Source organism: Gigantopelta aegis, chromosome 6 (assembly GCF_016097555.1).
Source record: "Gigantopelta aegis isolate Gae_Host chromosome 6, Gae_host_genome, whole genome shotgun sequence".
Taxonomy (NCBI): domain Eukaryota; kingdom Metazoa; phylum Mollusca; class Gastropoda; order Neomphalida; family Peltospiridae; genus Gigantopelta; species Gigantopelta aegis.
The window spans coordinates 36,513,788-36,538,284 of NC_054704.1; the positions used below are offsets into that span (position 1 = coordinate 36,513,788).

The 24,497-nt window shown below is 34.9% G+C and overlaps 1 protein-coding gene across 2 annotated transcripts in view; it reads right to left on the minus strand.

The window, feature by feature from the left end:
• Positions 1–311: 311 nt before the first annotated feature.
• LOC121375415 (WD repeat-containing protein 17-like) overlaps positions 312–24,497 on the minus strand; it is a 35,012-nt gene continuing 10,826 nt past the window's right edge. For both annotated transcript variants that reach the window (XM_041502854.1, XM_041502853.1), the window contains exons 5-27: positions 23,789–24,099; positions 22,962–23,075; positions 22,504–22,650; positions 22,047–22,129; positions 20,932–21,018; positions 20,506–20,594; positions 20,102–20,177; positions 19,486–19,688; positions 18,496–18,645; positions 17,746–17,876; positions 16,867–16,992; positions 15,210–15,365; positions 14,951–15,015; positions 12,583–12,813; positions 10,267–10,366; positions 7,263–7,399; positions 6,569–6,680; positions 6,074–6,215; positions 4,435–4,531; positions 1,974–2,075; positions 1,686–1,787; positions 1,117–1,291; positions 312–658 (exon numbers count right to left, since the gene is read on the minus strand). In XM_041502854.1, coding sequence (XP_041358788.1) covers positions 539–658; positions 1,117–1,291; positions 1,686–1,787; positions 1,974–2,075; positions 4,435–4,531; positions 6,074–6,215; positions 6,569–6,680; positions 7,263–7,399; positions 10,267–10,366; positions 12,583–12,813; positions 14,951–15,015; positions 15,210–15,365; positions 16,867–16,992; positions 17,746–17,876; positions 18,496–18,645; positions 19,486–19,688; positions 20,102–20,177; positions 20,506–20,594; positions 20,932–21,018; positions 22,047–22,129; positions 22,504–22,650; positions 22,962–23,075; positions 23,789–24,099 — 3,056 coding nt within the window. In that variant the 3' untranslated portion in view covers positions 312–538. The remainder of the gene's footprint in view (positions 659–1,116; positions 1,292–1,685; positions 1,788–1,973; positions 2,076–4,434; positions 4,532–6,073; positions 6,216–6,568; positions 6,681–7,262; positions 7,400–10,266; positions 10,367–12,582; positions 12,814–14,950; positions 15,016–15,209; positions 15,366–16,866; positions 16,993–17,745; positions 17,877–18,495; positions 18,646–19,485; positions 19,689–20,101; positions 20,178–20,505; positions 20,595–20,931; positions 21,019–22,046; positions 22,130–22,503; positions 22,651–22,961; positions 23,076–23,788; positions 24,100–24,497) is intronic.

A 24,497-nucleotide genomic window follows, 5' to 3' on the forward strand; every position in this document is an offset into this window, starting at 1 on the left:
AAATATCAAGGCAAATCCCCCACTCACTGACCCCTGGAAAGGCATTGCACCATACCTCTATGGATATAAATATGTTTTGGAGATATGAGACGACCCCTCAATCAAGACAGTTAATTTGTTCAAAAATTGCAAAATCTCACGTGATCTCTTGTTGGGGAATTTTATACTTGTGATACCAATGAAAACCGAGATCGGTACGAGCCCGTCAAAAGTGTCTCACTTTCAAAATACTGCCTTTGTTTTTGACCTGGTTAATCCAGCGTAGTGAAACCAATGCGGAGTGCGGCGTCATATATGCACCAAACGTAATTGGATTTTCTGTTTTATATGCTTAAATAATAAAAATATTCCACGGAATGTAGTTTTAATATATATGATATAAATAATATATTTCCCACATGATATTCCATATACATACAGCACTAATCTTTCATCATCTATGACAATGAATACTTCATGCACCAGTCCAGATCATTTACATGGCCAGTAATTCAGCAAAATGAAGCTGATTCACAACATTAGAGGTCTTCTAAGCAGATCAAAATGGATTAATTCTCATTCCAGATCCTAAAGGTGAGAAAGGGTTAACTTTTGCCCACATAAGAGCTTCGTTTACTGAAATTGTTGATTTTCCATCTTCCAGGAAATATGCCAGGCCCTGAAACATAAAAATTAGCTAAGTGAATGTAAATGTATGTTTATGGAAGAAGAAAAATAGAAATGAATAATAATAATAAAAAAAAGACTATCTGTTTAGACTAAACCCAAAAAGAAAAATTCACCGTAGATACCCAGCATTTAACAACAACCGTCAGTCAGTAGTTTTATTATTTTGTTTTCACAACACATAAAATAAACAGTAGGAAAAACATTCCAGGTGAAATAAAAAGAATTATATTGCTTACTCTACCCCAGCTAGCTTCATCTAGAATAGTATTAATTTAAAAGAAGTCAACAACCTACTGAATCCACAAAGGGGGATAAATTTTACCTACTTATTCCCCTTCCTTGTCCCAAAACAAGAGCAAATATTCACTAGTATTGTTTATTCATTGGTATTATTGTTTCACCTGTGGACATAGATTACAGGGCTTGGTAAATGTGGGTATAACTGACCTGAATTCTTTCTCCAGTGATGATGGACACATGGACGTCGGAATGGGATGGAAGGTGAGAGCTTGCGACACAATCTGGTCCCAACTCAATAGGCGACGACTCCTTTCCAATTCGCTTCATTATCAGCTGGTACAGACTGTCACCCTCAGCAAGAAGTAAACTTTCATCTGGCGGACTGAAATTAGCAATATATCAATAGAAATTAAGAACTGAAATTAGCAATTATCAATAGAAATTAAGAAATGAAATTAGCAATATATCAATAGAAATTAAGAAGTAAACTTAACATATTTGAATTTTTTTCTTTTTTCTGCACCCCTGTGTATATGGTAGGTTGAAGCTATATTGGCCCTGAAACTTTTGATCTACCCCAAACAGTTATATGTATATGACTGAAATTAGTAAGATGTTAATATTAAATAGGTTAAACTGAAATAAAAGAGATATAAATGGATATTAAATATATTTAAAAAAAAATTAAAAATGTAAACTGAAACTTAAAAGAAATTTAGGAGAGAACACAGAAATTAAAGATATTATGTACTTACACAACTGCATGCATGTCTTACCTATTTGAAACATTGTTATGTACAGCCTTCCACGCAAGGAGCTCAGAGGTTATCTGGCCATCTGGCAATGGGATATCAACTTTCTGTTTGTGCATCAAGGACCTACAATCACATAATGAAATGATGCCATTACAAGAAAACAATTAATAAATATTAATGAACCAAGGCCCAGGCTCTAAACATTGGCATAGTTACCAGACTTTAGCTACATTCTCTCTGATGAGGAAAACGTTTCGGTTACAAGTACAATATATAAACTTATATAAAACTGCACAACAAAGAGAATACCTTGCATGCTCAAACAGAGCAGGTACAATACTGTAATACTGGCGGCGGATGGCTACAAGTCCTCCGATATACGCACACAGGGTCAGCAGCTCACACATCATTCTGAAAGCATTTATGAATGAAGTTTACCTTATTAATATCTCATTATAAAATTAAAGCTTGTTTTGTTTAACAACCCCACTAGAACACACTGATTAATTAATCATGAATGAATGAATGAACGAATGAATGAACAAATGAATGGATGGATAAATGAATGAATGAATGTTTAACAACATCCCAGCACAAAAATAGACATCGGCTATTGGGTGTCATAAAAAGTAAGTATATGAAAATATTATTTATATAATTATGTAAAACCACAGTGTTAAGGAGCTGTGGGGAAAAGTACAATACCATAAAAAAAAACAAGGTAAGTATATTTAATCATTGTCTACTGCATGTCAAACAGGAAACCCACCAAATTTTTCCATTAACATCAAAGGAACTGTTATATACACTTTCCCAAAGAATCTGATTACAAAGTATATTTCAATTTATTTAATTAATTTCTGACTCCTTGTATGCTGCCCTGGGCATACATCTTGGCTTTTTGTCTCGGATTAGTTAATGGTTAGTGAAAGAGGTCAGCTTTCTGTTCAGGACTGGTTAATAGTTACTGTAGAATACTTTATTTTTGCATTTGAAAAATGTTTGTTGGCGAAAAATTGGACATTAAAAAAAACGAAAACAAAAAGAAAGTAGTCTCATTTAATTAGACCAGTGTCGGGCCGAAATCTTATTAGTTTCCGTTTCATGGGACTAATAGTAATGATGTAACACTTAAAACTTTAAATTAAAAAAATCCCAAAACAAATATATATATATATACTGTAAGTAACAGAAATATATATTATAAGATAATAAACAATACTACGTTTTGTATGGTTTTCTGTCGTAAGTGATGGCGCTGTGTGTTTAAAAAATGGAAGTAAACATCACAGTATATTAAAATGTGGAAGTGAAAATAATCCGGGTTGGGCTTCTACAGCTATACTATACTCATAGTTCATATTGGGCCTTTACATTAAAGCTTTTGCCTGTTGGTCAATCACAAACCATAGTGAATGAGTATTTGGACAGTAATAAATATTGTTTAAATCAAACTTGATCTTGCACTGCGGCTTCACATTTCGTTTTGTTTTCAGGTTCATTTTTTATATATAAAAAAAGTGCACAGGGTAATCTAAACACCTTGCATAGGTTTACGGCATTTTGTAAATAATAAACTTAAAAAACTTAAACTTAAAATTATTGACTTGAGTACTGGTACTTCAGTTTGTTTTTTATTGGGGGCAGGCATGGAGTATTCACGAAAATAAATGCTCGCAAAATGACTATTTTTATTAAATCACAAAAAATTTATCCAGCGAAAATGAAATATTTTACAGTAGTAAGGGGTCAAATTTCTATTTAGGAATGATTAATGGTAGTAAATGAGGTCAGCTTTCTGTTTAGGAATGGTTAATGGTTAATGGTTAATAAAATAGGTCAGCTTTTTGTCCTGGACTGGCCAATGGTTAATAAAATAGGTCAGCTTTTTGTCCAGGACTGGATAATGATTAGTGAGCTCTAGTCATTTTAGACCGAGGAAGGCACTAGGGTACAAACCCAGCATCTACCAGTCTTAACTGAAGAAGCTAAAAGCTGTGGTAGGTCGGTAGGTAACTAGTTTTACATGCTCATATACCACTAGGATTTCGACCACGCCCACCCCGAATCCGACCTCTGATAAGATCGGGGAGCTGACTCGGGACATAAAAACTGTTAACAACAAGTTTCATCATTCAAGGGCCATAATTCTGTCAAAAATAGGTAAATAGCCATAAAAGCCAAAACTGTACATATTGAAACTGTATAGAAAATTTCAGTTCAATGTCTTACGGCTTTATGGGGAAAACAAAAGAAAGAAGAAAAAAAAAGAGCCAGAAAAATGTTATGTTGGACAGGTGGTGACAAAATATATAGTACCCTCCGGCTGTGGTTGGGACTAATGGTATATACCAATCATCTTAACTATAATGTTTGACCTCTGTAGAGTCATCACATTTGAAACATGTTACTGTATAAAGTTTATAAATACCAGTCACAGAACAGGACTAGAAGTCAACACATATCCTATGCAACAGTTATTGTGTGGAATGTTTGTGTTTTATCAGCCAGTATCTTTGTTAATGTGGTACCAAACGTTGGTGCCTCACAGATGATCAAAACTGATTTGTTTTAGTAGCATTATCCTAAAGGTTATCATCACATTAATCTAAAATCCATTTTCATGGATGTTTTGTCACCATATGACTAAAATTTATCAAATTTAATATACTTTGTCTAATAAGTAGTTGGTAAACTCCTGTGAATGTAATGTAACTGTGTCAGGGTATTTTTTCAAAGCATAGCGTACTAAACACAGATATGAAATTACTTTATGTTCTGTTGTAGTCTCTCTGTTTTGATGCAAGACATAATCTGAAGGAAATCCCACACATCTTCAACTGTCCACCCCTCTAGATTCAGGTCTCCTGCAATAAAGATGACAAATAACAATATATTTTAGGGCTCATCCTATCAATTTACCACAAGCCGAATTGGTCACATGCTATAGCATGGGTCCCTGATGATTTGCGGTACTTAATAATTGTATCAGTATATTTTAAAATTAATTTGTAATTTTATTATTAGTAGTAGTTGAAGAAACTTTTTAATTGTTACTTGAACCAATAATACCAAAAAATCTACACAATGGATGCAATCAAAACTGCACACATGCTTACAATCGGCCTAACCCCACTCACTGAACAAAACAACCTAACTCTATTGAGTCATGTTACTTAATATTTTCAAGCATAAAAGCACAAAACATCATAAGAACAAAGTACATGTACATAGTTGCAACTGTTTTTACACTAATTATTTTTATTGATTTAGCAGTCAACAGATTGCTGCATGGTGTTTAAAATAATGCTTGCAAGATAAGGTCGGACAAACTTCTTTTTTGTTTTTGAAATAACTTTGGTTATTTCTATTTTCATTTTTTATCTAAATATTCTATTTATTCAAATATAATATTGACTATATGTAATGTAGTAATAAATATATTTTTAATGTAAAACTCAATACTGATCAACATCCTAATTTACATTTTCAATTTTTACCGCCCTTATTTACTTCCATAGAAAAATTATTGACATGTGACCTCACATTTTTACTGATGTCACTCACTAGTACATAAAAATAAACATGCACATGCAGATGACACTTCAATATATATTTTGGAAATGATCGTCATAAATTAAGAAAACTACAAATGTTTTAATTAACATATGTGTTATGAGTTTTTTAAAACTATTTTGGTTCATGCGTAGAAAATATAATTTTTAAGGTCAAATGTGACAAAGAATTTGATATACTTAAAATTTCTTAGCTACTTAACTGTCCACACATCTAACTGTGACACTAGGAATGTATACAAACTGTAGGTGGCATATTACTTTAAAAAAGGGGGAAATCCCAAATGGCACAACTTAATAGAGGCCGTGACTCAACAGGGTATGAGTATATATTGTACCAACTGGTTAAATATTTCCACAAATTACTGACATTAAATATTTAACATTAGAACTACAAGGGCCGAACTTACAAAGCCTGTTTATGTCTTACACGTTTACAATGCTTAAACACCTGTGATTAAGATAATCAGGCTTCGTACATTCGACCCTAAATGTTTAATCAGATTAAGCCAAATTCTTTTATTTGTAAGGCCTATGTTTTAACAAGAAAGAAAAAAATCCCAAAAGAATACAAGATTTACTTGTCTAACCTTTAGAATGATACATTTCAGACCTTCACACTGATTTCTTAATAGTAAAATGTTTTTAATTTACTAGAATACACTGATGTTTAAATATCTTTACATAAAGACTGCATATGTTTGCAATATCTTGATATATGAAAATGTTTGTATGGTCATGTTATTATTCACAATAACTAACTGTTTTGTCTAACTATTATAATCTTGATGGCATTTTGTACCAAGCGAAAAATTCACCAAACAGGAAAAATACCTTTAACTTTCTCCAAGCCAATGGACAAACCAAGTTCAGGAGATGTTGACAGGATGTAAAACAAGCAGCATTCAAACCTATGAGCTTTTGTACGCAATCTTTCTGCCTCTGCCAAACATTCATCCATGCTTGGAAAGTTGGCCTGATAAAAGATAAAAAATATGTTAATATTAAGAAATGATCCAAGGTTGATCCCATCTGGAAGTTAATCATTTAAAAAAAAAAAAAAAAGCCAGAAAACTTTCCATGGAGTTGAATATTTATTTATCTGTGTGATATGACCTGCATCATAAAATGTACTTGGAAATGAGGTCGGAGGGGGGTTAACTGGTTTAATGACAATTCATCAAATTTTAATGTAACAGCGATTTGGTGCCTAAAATATAGCTATTTTGACACATTGAAAATATCCTGTCCACTGAGGAAGATGAATCCTACAACCCACCACACTACAGTGCTCCCCCACTCCTCTATGTTATTTTCGATGGCACTTACTGCTTGATGCAGATAATTAATCTCATCCATACTAGCAGCACAACGTGCACACAATCTCGCCAGCAGCAGTCGGTTGTCAGGGATCAACTTTAACATGTCAACAGCCAGGTCCCTGTAACACAAGACAGGAATGTACAGCTGATGAATTAATATAACCACTCTTCTACTTAGTTTCACAAACTGGTAGTCCATAACAAAAAAAACCCCATATATATATAACACAAAGCATTTTTGTGTTCATCTGGGAGATATGCCACAAATTTTACAATCGAAATTCAGTTAATCTGATATTTATGGGGCCACTTCTGAGTTTAAAAACTTTCATATCTATGGCATAATGCTTTAGAGTAAAGCCATGTCAGTAAAGCATTTCAGCATCACCTGAGCAGAGCAGGGAACATTGTTTTAAAAATAGTGATTAGCAAAATTTCTAGTCAATTGAAAATTGATTAGCAACTAGTTTAATGTTTTAAAATCGTGTAGCGATCTCTGAAACTTGCGTAGTGAATTGGGAACCAAACTGAAAAAAATTTCCATGCAATATTATTACTTTTCAACTGAACTCTGCTCTAAATAACAAAAAGGAGTTCAAAGAAAAGAACCCAAACAAAATTTCAAAATAGTTTTATTATATTGTTCATCCTATTTATACGATATACCCTCACAAAATATATGAATAATGAATACTACCCACCACTTGCCAAGTTGTTCACATCTTCGTGATAACAATTCTATGGCATTGTGTAGATGTTGTGGTGTGGTGTTTAGAACTGTTCCGATACTTACAGCTAGTTCCAGTTCATTCCCACGTATCAGTTTGGACATGGCTTTCTACAAAAAAGTGATAATTTTTTTTTTTTTTTAAAGTTGTGTTTGCATGGCAGGCCCTAATCTTGTTGGCGAAATTTTAAAAAATTTCACCGAAAGTCAGCTCAAGTCCCTGAGTTATTAGTAGTAGTGAGAAGTCGAAGTCGCTGTAATATTATGTACCTAATTCGATTTAAAAAATGAAATCATACAACAGACGTCAAGACCCCGACTTGTTTATTGTCACAGTTCACATGGCATCTTGTAACCGTATGTCGGACAGTGTTTTTACTTTGGTGCCAGACTCTCCTCCAGTAGTTGTGAACTGGCCTATTAATGGCAAATGGTTTCTGCACTGTTATGTACAATTGATTTGATGAAATTCAGGGCTAGCTCTGGCAGTCGCCAAATTTGCCAATTGCGAATTTCAAAATCAATTGGCAAATGTTATTTTAATTTGGCTGACCAGTGTTTAATAATAAGTTTCAGTTTCTCAATTCAGATATGGTGATTACTAACAGTTTACCAATTGTTGTCACAGTGGTTTTTAAAGGGACTGTCCTGAGTTTGCTGCCATTAAGATGTTTCTTACTAATAATATTGGTAACGACTAAAATTACATACCAAATACAGATTCTTGTTTAGAATATCAATGTCTCTACATTCATGTGTTTCTGATCATCATACAGACCTTTGTTTTTGAAAAACCCAGGAGTGCTAAAAATTGCACTCCTCAAAATGCTTACGAGGGGGATGGTGTGTGTGTGTGTGTGTGTGTGGTGGTGGTGGTGGTGGAAAATGACACACATCAAAATAATCAGAATTATAGGCAAGAGACTGAGAGGAATTGCACCCATGAACATGATTAAGTTTGAGGAGTAATGATTTCTAAATTAAATATCTTAAGGGTTAATGTTTTGTGTTTTCAAAATATATATCCTAATTTAACTAATATGATGGTTATTCTCAAAGATGAAGGAATGGGCCATTGCAGTCTTACACAAGAAAAAGAAACACCATGAACACAATATTTATCGATTTCTTATGTATTATATGCATATCATGTTGCATTACAATTCTTAATTATGATTGCCCATTGGACTATTTCTCGTTCCAGCCAGTGCACCATGACTGGTATATCAAAGGCCGTGGTATGTACTACCCTGTCTGTGGGATGGTGCATATAAAAGATCCCGTGTTACTAATGGAAACATGTAGCAGGTTTCCTCTCTAAGACCATGTCAAAAATGACCATGAAGTGGTGACAGCAGGTTTCCTCTCTCAATATCTGTGTGGTCCTTAACCATATGTCCGACGCCATATAACCGTAAATAAAATGTGCTGAGTGCATCGTTAAATAAAACCTTTCTTTCTTTCTTTTTTTCTGAATCATAATAATCTGTTGACTATTTATGAATAAGGAATTGAAACTGATTTGTTTGTGTTTATTCTGTTTTATTTAAAACAAGTACAATAATTTTGGTTTTCATCGCAGAATGATATGATTTCTCCATGGACACAAACCTGTGAACTGAATGTGAAAGTGTAACAACCACATGGCACATGGTTATCATATTTATCATAGTATCATAATATACATACTACAATTTTTATAAATATATATTTTTTACAAACAGGATTAGCTTTCATTTTCGGTGTACTGTAGTTAACACATCATTTATTATACACTCGAATCATAGCAACCCATTAAACAAAACAAAAACAAACAAACCAACCAACCTAATGTAAATTTAATTTTAAAATATACATGCTTTACACTCGGTAAATTGGAATTACTGAGTTGAAATTAAATCAGTGTGTTTGTTTCAGGTGCCCGTCAACCAATCACCAATCACATGTACTTGAAATCTGACTCTACCAAGGTCAATCTTCTTGGCTTTAAATCACGTGGCAGTATCGTGAAACAGAAAGTAGAAATGTCTGGAGTAAGTCGCTATGCTATTAACAAAAACAAAACCTGCTTTACTAAATTCGTTTGTTGTTGGTGTACGTGTTTACTGTGATATCAACATGTATAAACATTATACATATCATAGAATTATTGGACAACACACCTATTATTTTTTTCTGCACATGATCAAAACGACAGTGTAAAATAAATTTTGCGATCATTACCTGCATTGTACGAAATTAAACAAAACAAAACAAAACCGATGAGATCTTAATAATAAAAATAAAATAAAAATACAAGCGTGATTTGTTCAATTTAGGGGCGCATTATTTCGCGCCCATCAGATTGAGTTGACGGGCGTGTTAGCACTCGCACCCGTCAAAAACGAAGGTCTGAACATACAGTTTATAAGTAGCCCAAATTGGATTTTCACTCCCAATAATTTCTTATGTATTACAAAAATATATATTGAAAAATAAAATGAAGTTTTAACTAGTAGTAAAACAAGGACAATCGGAAACATATTAATTAATATACAGCCCCTGATATTTGTTATACCAAAAAATTAATTTAATATGTAATTAGTCATTAAAAAGACTCTGTTAGTCAGCAAACATCTTAACAATGGCAGCAAACTCAGGACAGACCAAAAAAAGACATGTTTTATTTAACGACGCACTCAACACATTTTATTTACGGCTATATGGCGTCAGACATATGGTTAAGGACCACACATATATTGAGAGAGGAAACCTGCTGTTGCCACTTCATAGGCTACTCTTTCTGATTAGCAGCAAGGGATCTTTTATATGCACCATCCCATAGACAAGGTAGTACATACCATGGCATTTGATATACCAGTCGTGGTGCACTAGCTGGAATGAGAAATAACTCAATCAGCCCACCGACGGGGATCGATCCCACAAACTCAGGACAGTCTCTTTAACGTAACATTTTTAGACGAGCTCTTTCAACTTACTTGGCAATCATTGACAGCTAAATGACAACAAGCTGCCATGGCTGGAAGACCATTTTGGAAATACCAGTCTGCTAACTCATCACTGGTCTCCTGTAACAATCTAAAACAAAGATTGTAAGTCTATAGCAGAGGCACTCATCCCAACACTCAAGATTTAATGTAATATTTAGTCAAAATTTCTATGACTAAGATCCTTTCTGCATACAACTTTATTTATTGTAAGTCATGCATAAAGGAAAGGAATATTTGTTTAGAAACACCTTAGCACATTTTAAACTTCACCTATTTGGTTTGAGCTATTTTGACACTAGGACTAAACAGAAAAAAACCTGCTGCTGACAGGTTACACCGTTTGGATATCAGTAAAGGATCTTTTATAGAAACAGGAAAACACATACCAAAGTCTTTGATATATCACTGACTGAAGTACCAAAAACCCCATTGGGTTTACTGAGGGGAATCGATGTTATGACACACTGCAAATCAAGCAACTGCTCCTACATCCCATCCAATTAATATATATTGATGGACAATAGGTAAATATATGAACATCTTTATGAAACCTATTTCAATATCAAGAATTCCACAGAATTAAATGTTTCGCCTACTATAAAACGTTTTGGTGCACAGTGATGAACATCCATAGGTGCAGTTCCATAAACCAAATTTAATTGACCTAGAACTTTAATGTCAAACTTTAATGCAAAAGTTGACTCACAGTTGAAAAAGTAATACATATATACTCTTCAAAAGAAGAAACGCAAACCCACATTGTCGTAACATTTGGAGAATTGATTTAATTATTGAATGGTGAGTCCGATAATTACCAAATGTTGCAGGATTGTTCACAATTCACTCTAGTCCATTGTGAGTAAGTGATAGGACACACCACCAAGGTCAAGGTCATCTGGAGTCAATACCGGGTGTGGCCTCCGCGTGTGTTGACAACTGCCTGGCACCGCCTGCCCATTGAAGCAACCAGAGTACGGATGACGTCCCGGGGGATGGTGGCCCACTCGGCCTGCAAGGCTGCTGCCAGCTCGGGCAGGGTCTGGGGCTGTGGTTGTCGCTGTCGGAGGCGTCGGTCCAACTCGTCCCATAGATGCTCAATTGGGTTCAAATCCGGTGATATCGATGGCCAAGGAAGGACATTAATGTTGTTGTTCTGTAGGAAAGCCGTTGTGAGACGTGCTGTGTGAGGCCTGGCGTTGTCATGTTGGAACACTGCGTTGGCGTTGGCCATAACTGGAACGATGTGTGGCCGGAGGATCTGGTCAATGTAGCCCTATGCATTCAGGTTGCCCTGCACGTGGACCAGGTCAGTTCTGCCAGTGTGTGAGATGGCTGCCCACACCATGACACTACCCCCGCCGAATCTGTCCACTTCCTGCACGCAGTTTGCCGCATAACGTTCACCACGACGCCTATACACGCGACATCTTCCATCATGACGTCGGAGCAGAAATCGGGACTCGTCACTGAACCACACCTGTCTCCATCGCAGTTGAGGCCATTGTCGATGAATCTGGCACCACTGCAGTCGGAGTCGACGGTGTTGTGGTGTTAAGATGACACCTCGAACTGGACGTCTGGCACGAATTCCTACCTCACGTAGGCGGTTCCGTACGGTCTGGTCGGATATCCTGCGCAAACCTGGTATTGCTGCGGCTGTGGAGGTGGCAGTAGTCAATCGTTCCCGAAGGTGGCGTACCCGGATGTAGCGGTCCTGCCCGGGGGTAGTGACCCGTGGTCGACCGGATCTAGGGAGGTCACGTGTTGATCCATGTTGCTGGTAACGGTCCCACAGTCTGGAGATGGTGCTTGGGGACACATGGAATGCCCTGGCAACGGCCGTTCTGGATTCGCCTGCGTCTAGTCGGCCGATGGCATTGTTTCTCTGCTGTTCACTGAGACGTGGCATGTCCTGGATTGTCAACTGTCGGCCAGATACAGAGGCCAGGCAAGCGAACACCCTGCACTTTTATACTGTCGGTGTTCATGTTGCACGTGCAGACAACGCACGTGCAGTGGTGACATGGTTTGCACGTGGCTGCGTTTTTGCGAATATTCACATTTTGGAACTTTATTGTACAGTAGCTGCGTTTTATCGAATGTAACCGCGGGAATGTGTTTGGGACATGCAATGACCTTATATTCACAAAGCATGAACCGGTAGGAAACATAAAATCGGAGTTATAACCCATTTGTACCCTTTTGCGTTTCTTTTTTTGAAGAGTATATCTTGCCTTTTACTTCATAAAGGTTAGACAAAAAATAATTACTTGAGGTTTGTCACTGCCATCTTTATTAACTTACTTGATGTTTTCCTTTGAATTTGAGTCATATCCATTGATCATTACACTAGTGGTTACACTAGCTGCACTGATCTGTGGTAGTAATCCTTCACAAGCGACCTGTGCTGTCAACACAGCGTCTGATAACTGGCCCCTTTTCCTGAAAAACTCCACCAGCTGTTTAGCATTGCCGGTAGCAATATCAAGCACTATTGCCTCATCCCGGTCTTCACGCACAAAGCTGTCGGCATATCTATATAAAACAATAATTAAAGTTAAAACAATATTTGCCTCATCTTGGTCATGCATATCCACCAGACATATACAAAAAATGGACTTTATATACAAGTGAATACAGGTCAAGATAACTTTTTTTTAACTGTTATCTACAAAATGAAGATGTTTACAAATGACAATCCTTTCAAAAGAATTGAAGTTGTTTTTATAGTAAACAGTATTTGCTGAATGTTTGCCGTGAGAATTTTGTTTAAAGTTAAAAAATATATTCTGAATTTTGTCTACTGTTAAATCTTTTCATTGTTTCAAAACATTTTACCTTTTATTATTTTACTACATGTAAAGAAACATCACTGCTACAATTATATGTGGCAGTTTTCATGTTATAGTCTAGTGAGTAAATTAAAAAAACAAAAACAAATTAAATCAATTCGAAGACCAGAATCAATTGGGGATTGATACGATTTCAATATTGTTTCCTACAGATCTGATAAATAAATCCAGTGTAAACCATACTTCCAAATATAATATACTCACGGCCAAAAGAAACTTTACAAGTGATATATTTGAATCTGGTTGGAAATGGCAAATAATAAGAATAATATTGTTTGTGATATAGTTTAATGGTTCAATAGCAAATGTAAATCAGGAACAAAAACAACGTGACTGCATGTAACAATGGCGTAATAATGTGAAAGTCACAAATGGGGTCAAAAACCACTTTTACATTGAAATGTCACACAACGAAGTCTAGCAAAATTTGTTATTTCAGACTCCATACTGACTCTAATAACGTGTGTGACCACCGTGAGCTTGAATACATGCATGCACACGTCTTCGCATAGACGTCGTCAACCTTCTGATTACGTCAATTGGGATGCGTCGCCATTCCTCAACCAGGAATTGTTGCAGTTGTTGTCTGTTGAGCAGGGGCTGTTGTCTCCGTTGAATCTGGTGATCAAGGTAGTCCCAAAGATGTTCGATAGGTGACATGTCAGGAAAGCGTGCAGGCCACGGCAAAACGTTAACATTGTTCTGATGGAGGAAGTCCTGAACAATGCGAGCAATGTGGGGTCTGGCATTATCATGCTGGAATGTGATACCTTGGGGCTGCTGCTGTAGGAATGGCACCACAACTGGTTTTAGCACTTCATCCCTGTAACGTTGAGCATTCAGACTGCCATCAATGATGACAAGTTCGGTGGTCTGATTGCCACAGATGCCTCCCCACACCATTACACTACCACCTCCGAAAGGTTCGACTTCATTAATGGAACAACGGGCTGGTCGTTTTCCTCTGCGTCGATACACTCTCACTCTCCCATCCCCACGGAAAAGGCAGAACCTACTCTCATCGGTAAAGAGAACCCTTCGCCAATCACGGATCTGCCAACGCCTCAACTGCCTGGCCCATTGTAGTCGCAGCCGACGGTGTTGATCTGTTAATGTGGTCCTGCAGTACGGTCTGTAGGCTCTGATACCAGCAGCACGTAATCTTCTTGTCACAGTCTGTCTGCTCACATGGTAGCCGAATGCCGTTGCCGCTGATGACGTCACCGTCAAAAACCGATTACGTAGGTGTAATGTTCGTAGGTATCGATCATCCCGCGCAGTTATGACTCGTGGTCTACCCGTTCTTGGCCTGTCCGAGGTCCGACCTGTCTGTTGGTATCGATTTCTCAGGTTACCAACAGCAACTCTAGAACATCCAAACGTCCTTGCGACATGAGCGTTAGATGTCCCCATTTGTACCATGCCAATGGCACGCTCGCGTTGTTCTGCAGTAAGTCGTGGCATTCTGTTGGTGGTTTTCTATCAAATGCATACCCTACCTGAATGTTGGCTCATTTTAATACCTTCATTGCACGTGTTAATTTTGTAGGTAGTGAAAAACGTGATTTCTGATTTTTTGTTCACGACCTGAAATGCATGCAACGTTCTCTTTCAAATATACTGTAAAAAGTAGGTTACGATTATAGGATTGTTTGTGCAATTGATTACGTTCGGATATATGAATGATTTCACATTCTAAAATTTATTTTCGTTTGTAAAGTTTCTTTTGGCCGTGAGTATACAAATTACTTATAAAGCTGTATTACTCTTACAATAATTCAGCCTGTCAAGATTACAGTATGTACATAATAATTTCTTACCGCTGAGTCAATGACTTCCAGTAATTTATTGACACTGCAGGTGCAACACAAAGAGCCTTTTCCCACTGAAATAGACAATTAAAATAAGATTTAAAAAAATAATAACAAATTAAAAAAATAATTGAGTTTTAAACTACTAAAAATCAATAATTAAATTAACATTTCCATACTCTTAATTTGTTAATGTCCATCAGATATCATAATTTTATCACTGATCATGTATTTGTATATCTATATAAAATATCTGTTGAAAAATTACCTCACCAAGTTCTACCATGAGTTCACAGTAACGCTGAACATTACCCAGTCTTATGTGAATATTTGCTGCCTCTCTCAGTTGATCATCTTTTGATGGCGCTCCAATACCACCCCCAAATTTTGACATTTTTATCATCTCCAGTTCTTGTGCTTCAGACTACAACAGAGAAAAACATGACGTATCTAAATATAAATACAGATGACAGTTCTGATGAAAGCAAGGCTTTCCACTGAACATTTTTAAAATTTAAGAATCCTATATTCTAAACACATTTAATTAATCCACTTCTTTAATGTTATGCATATTTAATATCATTATAATAATTTTTCATATATTAGTTGGGAGTCACTATTTAAATAATTATTATGGGTTATATGTCACTATTTACTGTCTTCGAACTGATTACAAATGTCATTATCTACCAAAAAATTGTCTGATTTCCTGTATACATTACATAATGATAAAACAGAGCAATTCAGCATTGTTTGTTGCCAACAATTCTACAAACATTTATAACCAAATAAAAGATAAAAATTACAGAAGAAATTATCTGAGGCAAACCTGGATATGGCTTTGTGTTCAAAAACAAGCTCCCACCTACCAAGCTCCAAAACTTCACCATGTAAATTTTATGGCTATCTATGACACTGGTATTTGGTCACCAAATTCTAAGTATCCCCTATTCTAATTTCTGTGTATTCCTTAAAGCCGCACACCCTAGTTCCATCCAGCGAAAATAAATTATAATTTGGTTAATCTACAAACCTGTAACACACTTAGATCACGTTTTTATCAAATGGAGTGAAAAAGAAGGTTTTTATATCGATAAATACCATGGGAATCCCCATGTCCCAATTGCTTGAAATAATTTTGAAAGTTAGTATTCTGATGTCACCGGTAGATGTCGCTCGAAGCACAACACTGCCTACGTCACGACAAATTTCACAGACTTGGGGTGCGTTTCTTTCACCTCTCCTGGACATGTTCCAACTGTTCTGTCCTGGTTGTATCCCCTCTCCAGATATCGTAAGACTTAGCAAAATTATTGGTTTTAAGGGTTTGTAACGTTTTGTATTGAGACACTTACTTGTCTGAACTTTATTGTTACTGAAAATGTTCATGCACTGTGAAGAAAAATCTCACAAATGAACAACAACAAATCGGATGTTGATTGCGCAAACCGTGCACGAGAAAACAAACTGAACCAAAATGATAACGGTCACGTGGTATACCAACGTCTGTGACATTGAAATGGAAATATCCCCTCTAAAAATAGATTAGACCTTGTCTGCTCAACGTTTTTTTCTCAAACATGCGTCTGTTTATTTTGTGGTATTACAAACACCAGGATTACCAAAAAACACTTCAGGTGAATGGAAATGTATATTCTAAATAATAAACGGTAAGTAAAGTGCAATTTTATTTGTGTAAAAAAATGGGTTTAATAGCGAAAAACAATGCCGTAATGGTTAACAATTAGCCCTAACTAGGGTGTGTCCCTTTAAGGCAAGCTAAACTATGTCTAGTATTACATGTTTTATGGGTGAAAGTAAGCTCTAACACTTGTTTTCATTTGATCCACTTAACCATCTCATGAGTATTTTAAATGAACAAGAGGATGAAAGACATCAAATATGGTCTCCATTAAGACAATTACCGCTTTATACACTGTGAGATGTTTCATATGAACAATGCCAGTCTTGTAGGTTGGGGACAACACAAAGGAGTCGTCATCTCTCACAACAGACACTAACTCCCACAGGTTGTTAGAACCAGCAGGTTGCTGAAACATGTAAAATCAATCTTTGGTTAGTAACACTCAAGCACATTCATTTGTTTAATCAGTGGCATTTGTTTGGTACTGCACATGGTAATGGCAAGGTTCATTGAGGTTTTGAGAAGAACCTAGTCTAATAGCCTAGTGCCACTCCTTCCATATAGCAGAAAATAAGAGAGATCATTAATGATTAAGTTTCTGTTACATTTATTACAATTTAATGTCATCCAATTGTTCCAGCCATAGCAACGTGAGTTTGTTCATTTCTCGTTGAAAGTAAAAATAATGTTGCCAGGGAATGTCATATCTGATAATGTCACTTTATATTGGTACTTTGACTTATTGAGCATTATTGTTTAAGAACTAAGAATATAATACCAAATTAAAATATGAACTTTAAGTGTTATTATTGGTATATATGTTTCAAATTTAATTATAAGGATTGTCTGTTATTTCTTTTACGTTCATCAGAGTATGAACCAAAAAATATCATGCGCAAACTTATGTGTGATTCACAGTTTTACAATGGCAGCAAAGTCAGGATATTCTCTTTAATCCAGTCTGTTCCTTCATATCTGCATTACATGAACAATATGCACGAAAATGAACATCAGCAAGTACAACTACAATCAACATCTGACTGACCTAGCCCATAAGATTTCCAAGAGACGTAATATTTTCAGCAATTACAACTACAATCAACATCTGACTGACCCAGCCCATAAGATTTCCAAGAGACGTAATATTTTCAGCAATTACCGTAAAAAAATTAGAGAAGAGTCGAAGTGTGTGTGAGAACACATCTCCTTCCATGTGCTCCAACTGTTGCTTCAGCTGTCTCGAGTGTTTGCCAGTCAACAGTGGAGGAGTTCCAAGACACATTGCACTTTCTGAAGTAAACAAACGTCACAATAATACCCATTCATCAAACAATAAATGATTCAAAAGTTCAAGGAAAGAAAAATTCTCTAAGTGCAATAATAAAATGAAGAAAAAAGAGAAGACATATGGTTTCATTTTGATATTTTGTTGGAAAATAGCTCTAGGTTTTGCATTTTTAAAGATAATTTTGTGAAATTTTGTGATCACCCAAAGCTAGCCCTGTATTAAGGTATTTCCAGTCACAATTAATGAAATTATTACTGTTTTAGAAATTGTAATTTCAAACTCAGTGAGCAGACAACATCTACTATGGGGCAGTATTGCTGTTTTATTTATATCTTGACCAATTACACATAAAAATAGAAAAATGTTGTCGTTTGCAAAACAATTTTCCTCCTCTCTTTTTTTTTGTCAAGCCAAACTGGAATTAATGACCAAAAACCTTTTTTTTTAAATTTCTGCTGGAATGAGATATAGTAACTGATAGATGGGAACAGATGCTAAGTTAATAATATTATCTGTAAAACAGTTATTATTACACAAATTGTTTTCACCAAATTAAAATAAAATTTGCCAATTGTTCCTAAAATTCACAATTCGCGAGTGGCAAAGCTAGCTCTGTAATACCTGTAGATCCAATAATCTCTGTCCATGGTTTCCTGGCCAATATATTCAATTCTATTGGCTGAATGAGAGACGTCAAAGACCACAGTCTCACCGTGGAGTCTCGGGATGATGAAGCAAGGAGAAATGGTCTTTTGGGATGACAGGTCAAACCTAGAAGAATGATCACAAACTCTATTATTTTTAACACTTAACATTAATCTCCAATTCACCCGTCAAGCAATTTCAAAATACAAAGCAAGTAAACAAAGCATACAAAGAAAATAAACAAAGCATAGAATACTAAACATTCATATAATTACATATTCATTAACTTAAAGGCAGATTGAAAATAAACCCAACCACCACCAAAATAAAGGGATACTCATACAATCTAACCATATACTTGATGTATCAAAATCTTCATTTGAATTTTTAAAACAGAATTTAATTATAATGCAACAAGAGGATTTAAAGTAAGAGATAATAAAAGTAAATAAAACACATTAAAAATCTGACAATCTTTTCATGTAACAAAAACCAGTTAAAAATGATGATGATGAAATATAATTCATGCAGAAAAGGTATATGCAGTTCAGGGAATGTCTGCCTCATATATTCATCCAGCAGTATGTTGACATAATTTATCCTGCAATCACTATACGTAATGTCAAGATATGACAACCAGATAAATTTCTATATTTTCGGCCACAAATATAGCATTTTGAGATGGAACTACTTTTAACCTAGTTATGATCAGCATTGGATTGCTGTATTGTTCAAAGTTACATAATAATTCTTCCATTTATAGTTGATTGTTTAGATTTGTTACACCATTTTGAAGACAATTTTTATTTTAAAAATCAAAAATAAATTGTGGTTACATGTATTTAAGAACTATTTTGCTTTAGTATATAGATGTTATAGGAGACAAGGCATTCAAAAGTTTAGACATACTACTTTGAAAAATGTTAAAGTTGTGTAACCAGTTATTCTAGTTATACTACTACTTGCCATAAACATCTGCGCCATGATCCATCACCGTGTCAATACAGGCTCCATCACGGGTGTCCCATATGCGAATGGAGTAGTCCCAGCTGCCACTGATCAGCAGGTAAGGTATTTCTGTGTTCCACATGAGACCTCGCACTGGACCAGAATGCCCACTCAGAACACTGATACACTGCTCTTGGGTGTACTCCCACACCCGGATACTCCTGAATTCAAAATAACACTGACATTCAAGTAGTACTATTATATTGTTCCTATCATATTTGTCTTTTAATTCTTAAATGATAGATAAACCAACAGTAAAAAAAAATAAAAAAATATGATTGATGCTGAATCATTTGAACTCTGAATACCTTATCTTCTGCATTAAATCTAAATCCAAAAACATCCATGTGAAGTTTGCTATGGTTAACTGTAAAAAAAAAAAAAAAATCCCAATAATTTTTAAGGACAGAAGAATAATCCAGTTAAAAGACTATTAAAACCATGAAGTCCTATAGCTTCAATTTAGGTTTTTCAAATAACCTAAACCCCAATGTCTCTATTTACATTACTCAGCAAACATATATAATGTAGCCACATAAAATACATACTGACAGGAACAATGTTTAATGCTCACCCATCATCTGAACCACTGCAAAGAATTCCTTCTCGAAGTGGCGACCATCGTACATGAAACACTTTTGCAGAATGACCTTCAACAGAAAATTCAATATTACAAATTACAGTTTCTTTCCAAACATATATTAAAAAAAGAAGCATGATATATAATGCACATAGAAATATTTTTACATTATAAGTAAAAGCAAGATGTACCATTTTCCTCACTGTGCAATTGGTCATGGGATACACAACCCTAGGTGGACCGATCAAGTTTCACGGCTATTTGGTAGGAGTAACAGCAAGTTTCCTCTTTAACACTCTAGACAAAGTATTGAAATAACTGTGCACTGAGACCAAATAGCCATAGTTTAAACATTAAACAAACATTCTGTTTCTTGTACATACAAATAGCAGTCTCACCTGAGAAAACTTTAAGAGGTTGTTCAGAACTCGCTGGCATGTAGAAGACCCGAACACACTTATCTTCGCATCCGGTTGCTAGCATGTCTCTGCAAGTAATTTATCATCATTCGAGTCATCACAAAATGCTACATTTGTGTTTTGTTTCTCTTAAAGCATCCAAAACAAGTTATATTTTCTTTTCTTTTCTGTTTTAAAGTAAGCATTTTATAGATGTTTTTTATTTTAATGCCTTAAAACCGGTGTATAATCAGAAGGAGACAACGAAATGATGTCATTTTGGTAGTGATTACTCCGATTAAAGACTGGGGAAAGACACATTATATATGACGTCTGTCACGTAAAATCGTTATGACACACTTGTGTTATACTGGTTATATTTCCCTGTATATCTTGAACACTGTGGATAATAAAATGGTTACATACTTGTTATGTGAATTCCAATCACAGCCAAAGACAGTTCCAGGATGTTTGTATCTATGAATAACCTTTCCATCTACCTGTTGTATTATGCTGAAATTGAAATTGGGCAATTGTTTTATAGACAAAATCTGCCAAAAACAAGAAAAAGGAAACAGGTTTGATAAAAATAGGCAAAATGAACATTTAACAGAATATTTCATAATATTTTGTCAGGTTCCGACATTAACGGTATATTTTATAATATTTTGCCATTTTCTGAATTATATATTTGGTTCAAATCATAATATTTTGTTATCAAATACTACAGCTTTCGGTAATAAAATTTAAGTGAAACAACTGAATATTTTCACTAAAAACGCTATTGTATTATGTAACTGAAAATTAATGTGTCACTGTTATGTTAAAATGAATTTCAAAGAAATAATAATAATATTTTGGCATTAAGTGAAATGAATGTACCAGAAAACTAAACAATGGTTAACTGGTCAACTGCAAGCAGCATGACATGAGATGATGTCCTGTCAAAATAAAGTAATGGACTAACAAAGTGCTAAGTGAGCTATGACACTGTATGATTTAAAAACAGTTGGATAAGATCTAAAATATTATTGCAAATTCTCAATCCTGCTTATACACAATGTAACTCTGCAACTTAAGACAACTTTCAGCAAAAAAGGCACCATTTTGCCAGATAGATTCGGGGCTTGCTAAATGGGTAAACGAATTCTGATAATTAGTGTCAAATACTTGATTTAGGAACTTGAGTTAATCAAGATTTAGGCTGAAGCCCATAAAATATCAGCAATTTGACAAATTTGTTAAGAAAATCTGTCACCACATTCAAATTTCATTTAGCCAAAGAGTGAAAATGGTGGTACATTTATAAACAACAGGTGATTTTCGAATTAGCATTTTGGTGAATTAGTAATAAAACATATATTTGCCAAATTCAACTTTAATTTGCATTTGGTGATTTGGTGAGCGCCAACTAAAAAACACTGGTTAACACTAGTAACTGTCACTGCATATGTAGCGCCTACATCCAAACAATCATCATTGTTTATAATTCATTATTTACCAGTCATTATCACTTATGTATTTCAAGATCAAGTACGTACCAATAACCATCTCCACCACAGGTCATAATCAGTTTGGAGTCCTTCTGATTCCAAGACACAGAATACACACTCTGTCTGCCATGCTGAAATCAAAGATGAAGATGATGTACACTTTTTGAAATGATAAGTGGCCCATATATTTAAAGCTATAATGTATTTTTGAAATGGGGCGGTAAATATTTTAAAAATATACAAAAGGTAAAACATTTACACAAATTTATGAAAAGGTATTATGAATATTAAATATTTTATCAACAAAATTTGTTTTATATATATATTTTTTATTTATTTAATTTTTAGTTGTAATTTTTATTAACAAGGCAACAAGTTATATATTATCTTGCCTCTGATTCATGTTTAAGATATTTGGGGTGTTCAACAATTATGTGCAAAAAAAACCAACCCCATCATTCTGCATGTAGGCTTAACACTGATTTGAAATATTTCCATAACTCACCTCAGTAAATCTTTTAGTAACTTTGCCACGATCAATATCCCAAATAAAGGCGCCATTCTTCGAAGTGCAGGCTACAATACAGTTGAGATCAGCAGGAGCCCAGGATATGTTGTAGATGACACCTTCATTTCCAGGAGATGTATACATCTTGTAGTTTATAAAGTATTATTATATAATGAGACCATGCATTTCATAACTGAAAATATCATTCACAATATATTTCAGAGACATGTTAAAGTGGAAAAATAATAACTTGTGCTACACTTCATGCAATTATTGATTGTAAATCTGTTTTTCATTATGGGAATATAGTCATAACTGAATACATTTTCAAAAATATGTGAGACTTGATTTAATTAATAGATATATTATGTTCTGAGGAAATACAAATGATTTGCTAGATTAATTAGATGGATAGGTCTATGAAAAGACATAAAAATAAGGCTTATACAACTTACAGCTTTCAAAGTGCTGATATCCCACACTTTGATTGTCCCATCAAAACTTGCTGTTGCCAGAAGCTCTGAATTGTCTGGCTTGAATTTGCAATCAAAGATCGTCTCCATGTGACCCTGTTTTGAAAAACCAACATGAGATATAAATTTCTATTAATTTAATTAGATAAACATGGTTTTACATTAATTTTGATTGAACTATTATACTAACAGTTCTAAGAAGCATTATCTTTTGTTAATTAAATAGAACTTGCACAAAAATATGTACCTTTTCTTTTTCAGGATGATCAAAAACCCATTGAATTTATCAACATTTATTATTTAAGCTACTCATTATAAGTAATGTATAATTTACTAGTATAAAACTGTAACAACTAAAACTATTTTAGACTGCTGCAGTGCATTCTGTGGTAACATGTTTGCAGTTAATCAACCTTTTTAAACAACTAATATTGTATATTAAATAAATGTTCTTGTTCAGAGTATCAGTGTCTGTATATATAGATATACAAGGTATTTTAATTTGCTTGATCTAATGTTTGTCATAGCACAAATACATTTTAACTTTCAACAGTTTTGTAAGCATGTCAAAATTTATATTAGGAACTGAAATGAGATTTTGATGATGTTTTAATCCACTAAAAACATCAGTACGAGTAGAAACACCCGATATACACAGACAATGATATTCTAAACAAGAAAATGTACTTAATGTCTAATATTAGTTTGTCCAAAAAGATCTTTTAGTTGTAAACATCTTACAATGGCAGCAAACCCAGGAGAGTGTGTTTAATGAAACAATCTATGTCTCTAAGTTTGAGCTCCGTTACCTGATCACGCAGAAAGCCCCATTTCCTCCGTCCCAGATTGTAAAGTCCCACTCCACCATCGGTGAACGTACACACAAGCTGTGATGGTGGAAGAGCAAAATGAGCCTGGGTCGTCATAGTGGGAGGTTCCACCTGACTGGTTGATGACAGATGACATCCACTACTTGCAGTGTCGTCTTCACTTCTAGTCTCCTGAGAGGAGACACTGTCAATCACTTGCAAGGCATGAAAGCCTGTCTTTTTAACTTTAATACTTTCAATAGGCATAGTTTTAGAAACATTCCATATTCGAAGAATACCACTCTTTGAATCTGAAATAATAAAACAATACAATTCTTTAAAAATACTAAGTAACTAAAAGTTTTATACAGGGTATGATGACCATAAGAATTTGCAAGATTTCATTGTCCACACGTCTAGCAATTATTTAGGTAACACTATAGCAAACAGAATTTTAACAGGTCAAAAATCGAAATGGTCCCGGCTTTAAACAGATCACTGAACACTGCCATTCCTGCTAGTGAGATATTTAACAACACTTGTTCTATCTGGCCAGTAAAATCAGTATTACAATATAAGGTACTATTGTGCTTTAATAATGTGCAGGGTGTTGCTAAAATTTTGGACAGAACTAAGACAGTCAAGGATGCTCCCCATTACATGTATATTCAAAACGAGAAGAATATATCTAATTTTTTAACAATCTACA